General features: G+C 70.3%; 1 protein-coding gene across 1 annotated transcript in view; it reads left to right on the top strand.

The window, feature by feature from the left end:
- Positions 1 to 1,748, top strand: part of RAI1 (retinoic acid induced 1) — a 22,660-nt gene that overhangs the window by 4,502 nt on the left and 16,410 nt on the right. The window contains 1 exon segment of the mRNA XM_014592899.2: positions 1 to 1,692. This exon segment is cut by the window's left edge and continues 11 nt beyond it. Within this exon segment, the coding sequence (XP_014448385.2) occupies positions 1 to 1,692 (1,692 nt within the window).

Raw genomic sequence — 1,748 nt, forward strand, 5'->3', positions numbered from 1 at the left:
CCGCCGAGCCGCAGGAGGCCGACTACCTGAGCGGCTCCGAGGACCCGCTGGAGCGCAGCTTCCTCTACTGCAGCCAGGCGCGGGGCAGCCCGGCCCGGGTGAACAGCAACTCCAAGGCCAAGCCCGAGTCTGTGTCCACCTGCTCCGTGACCTCACCCGACGACATGTCCACCAAATCTGACGACTCCTTCCAGAGCCTGCACGGTAGCCTGCCGCTCGACAGCTTCTCCAAGTTCGTGGCGGGCGAGCGGGACTGCCCACGGCTGCTGCTCAGCGCCCTGGCTCAGGAGGACCTGGCCTCCGAGATTCTGGGGCTGCAGGAGGCCATCGGCGAGAAGGCCGACAAGGCCTGGGCCCAGGCGCCCGGCCTGGCCAAGGACGCCAGCAAGCCGCCCTTCTCGCTGGAGAACCACAGCGCCTGCCTGGACTCTGTGGCCAAGAACGCGTGGCCGCGGCCGGGGGAGCCGGAGGCGCTGCCCGACTCCTTGCAGTTGGATAAAGGCGGCAACGCCAAGGACTTCAGCCCGGGACTGTTCGAAGACCCTTCCGTGGCCTTCGCCACCCCTGACCCCAAGAAGACCACCGGTCCCCTCTCCTTCGGCACCAAGCCCACCCTCGGAGCTGCCGCCGCAGACCCCACCACGGCCGCTTTTGACTGCTTCCCGGACACGACTACCGCCAGCTCGGCGGACGGGGCCAACCCCTTTGCCTGGCCAGAGGAAAACCTAGGGGATGCTTGTCCCCGGTGGGGACTGCACCCCGGCGAGCTCACCAAGGGCCTGGAGCAGGGCGGGAAGGCCTCGGATGGGGTCAGCAAAGGCGACGTCCACGAGGCCTCGGCCTGCCTGGGCTTCCAGGAGGAGGGGCCGCCCGGGGAGAAGGTGGCCGCGCTGCCCGGGGCCTTCAAGCAGGAGGAGGCAGGTGGGGTGAAGGAGGAGGCAGGCGGGCTGCTGCAGTGTCCCGAGGTGGGCAAGGCCGACCGCTGGCTGGAGGACAGCCGGCACTGCTGCCCCGCCGCCGACTTCGGGGACCTCCCGCTCCTGCCACCCACGGGCAGCAAGGAGGACCTGGAGGCCGAGGAGGAGTACTCATCCCTGTGCGAGCTGCTGGGCAGCCCCGAGCAGAGGCCCAGCATGCAGGACCCCCTGTCGCCCAAGGCCCCGCTCGTCTGCACCAAGGAGGAGGTGGAAGAGGTGCTGGACTCCAAGGCTGGCTGGGGTCCCCCCTGCCACCTCTCCGGGGAGTCCGTCATCCTGCTGGGCCCCACCGTGGGCGCCGAGTCGAAGGTCCAGAGCTGGTTCGAGGCCTCCCTGTCCCATATGAAGCCAGGCGAAGACGGGCCCGACGGGGAGCGGGCTCCGGGAGAGTCCGCCGCCTCGGACGCCTCCCTGGCACAAAAGCCCAACAAGCCTGCTGTGCCCGAGGCGCCCCTCGCTAAGAAGGAGCCCGTGCCACGGGGCAAGAGCTTACGGAGCCGGCGGGTGCACCGAGGCCTGCCTGAGGCCGAGGACTCCCCATGCAGGGCACCCGTCCTGCCCAAAGACCTCTTGCTCCCAGAATCCTGCACGGGGCCCCCACAGGGACAAATGGAGGGGGCCGGGGCCCCGGGTAGGGGGGCCTCGGAAGGGCTTCCCAGGATGTGCACCCGCTCCCTCACGGCCCTGAGCGAGCCCCGCACACCTGGACCCCCAGGCCTGACCACCACCCCCGCCCCTCCGGACAAACTGGGGGGGCAGCAGCGAGCCGCC

The sequence above is a fragment of the Tupaia chinensis genome, unplaced genomic scaffold, assembly GCF_000334495.1.
Source record: "Tupaia chinensis unplaced genomic scaffold, TupChi_1.0 Scaffold138725_1, whole genome shotgun sequence".
Lineage (NCBI taxonomy): Eukaryota > Metazoa > Chordata > Mammalia > Scandentia > Tupaiidae > Tupaia > Tupaia belangeri.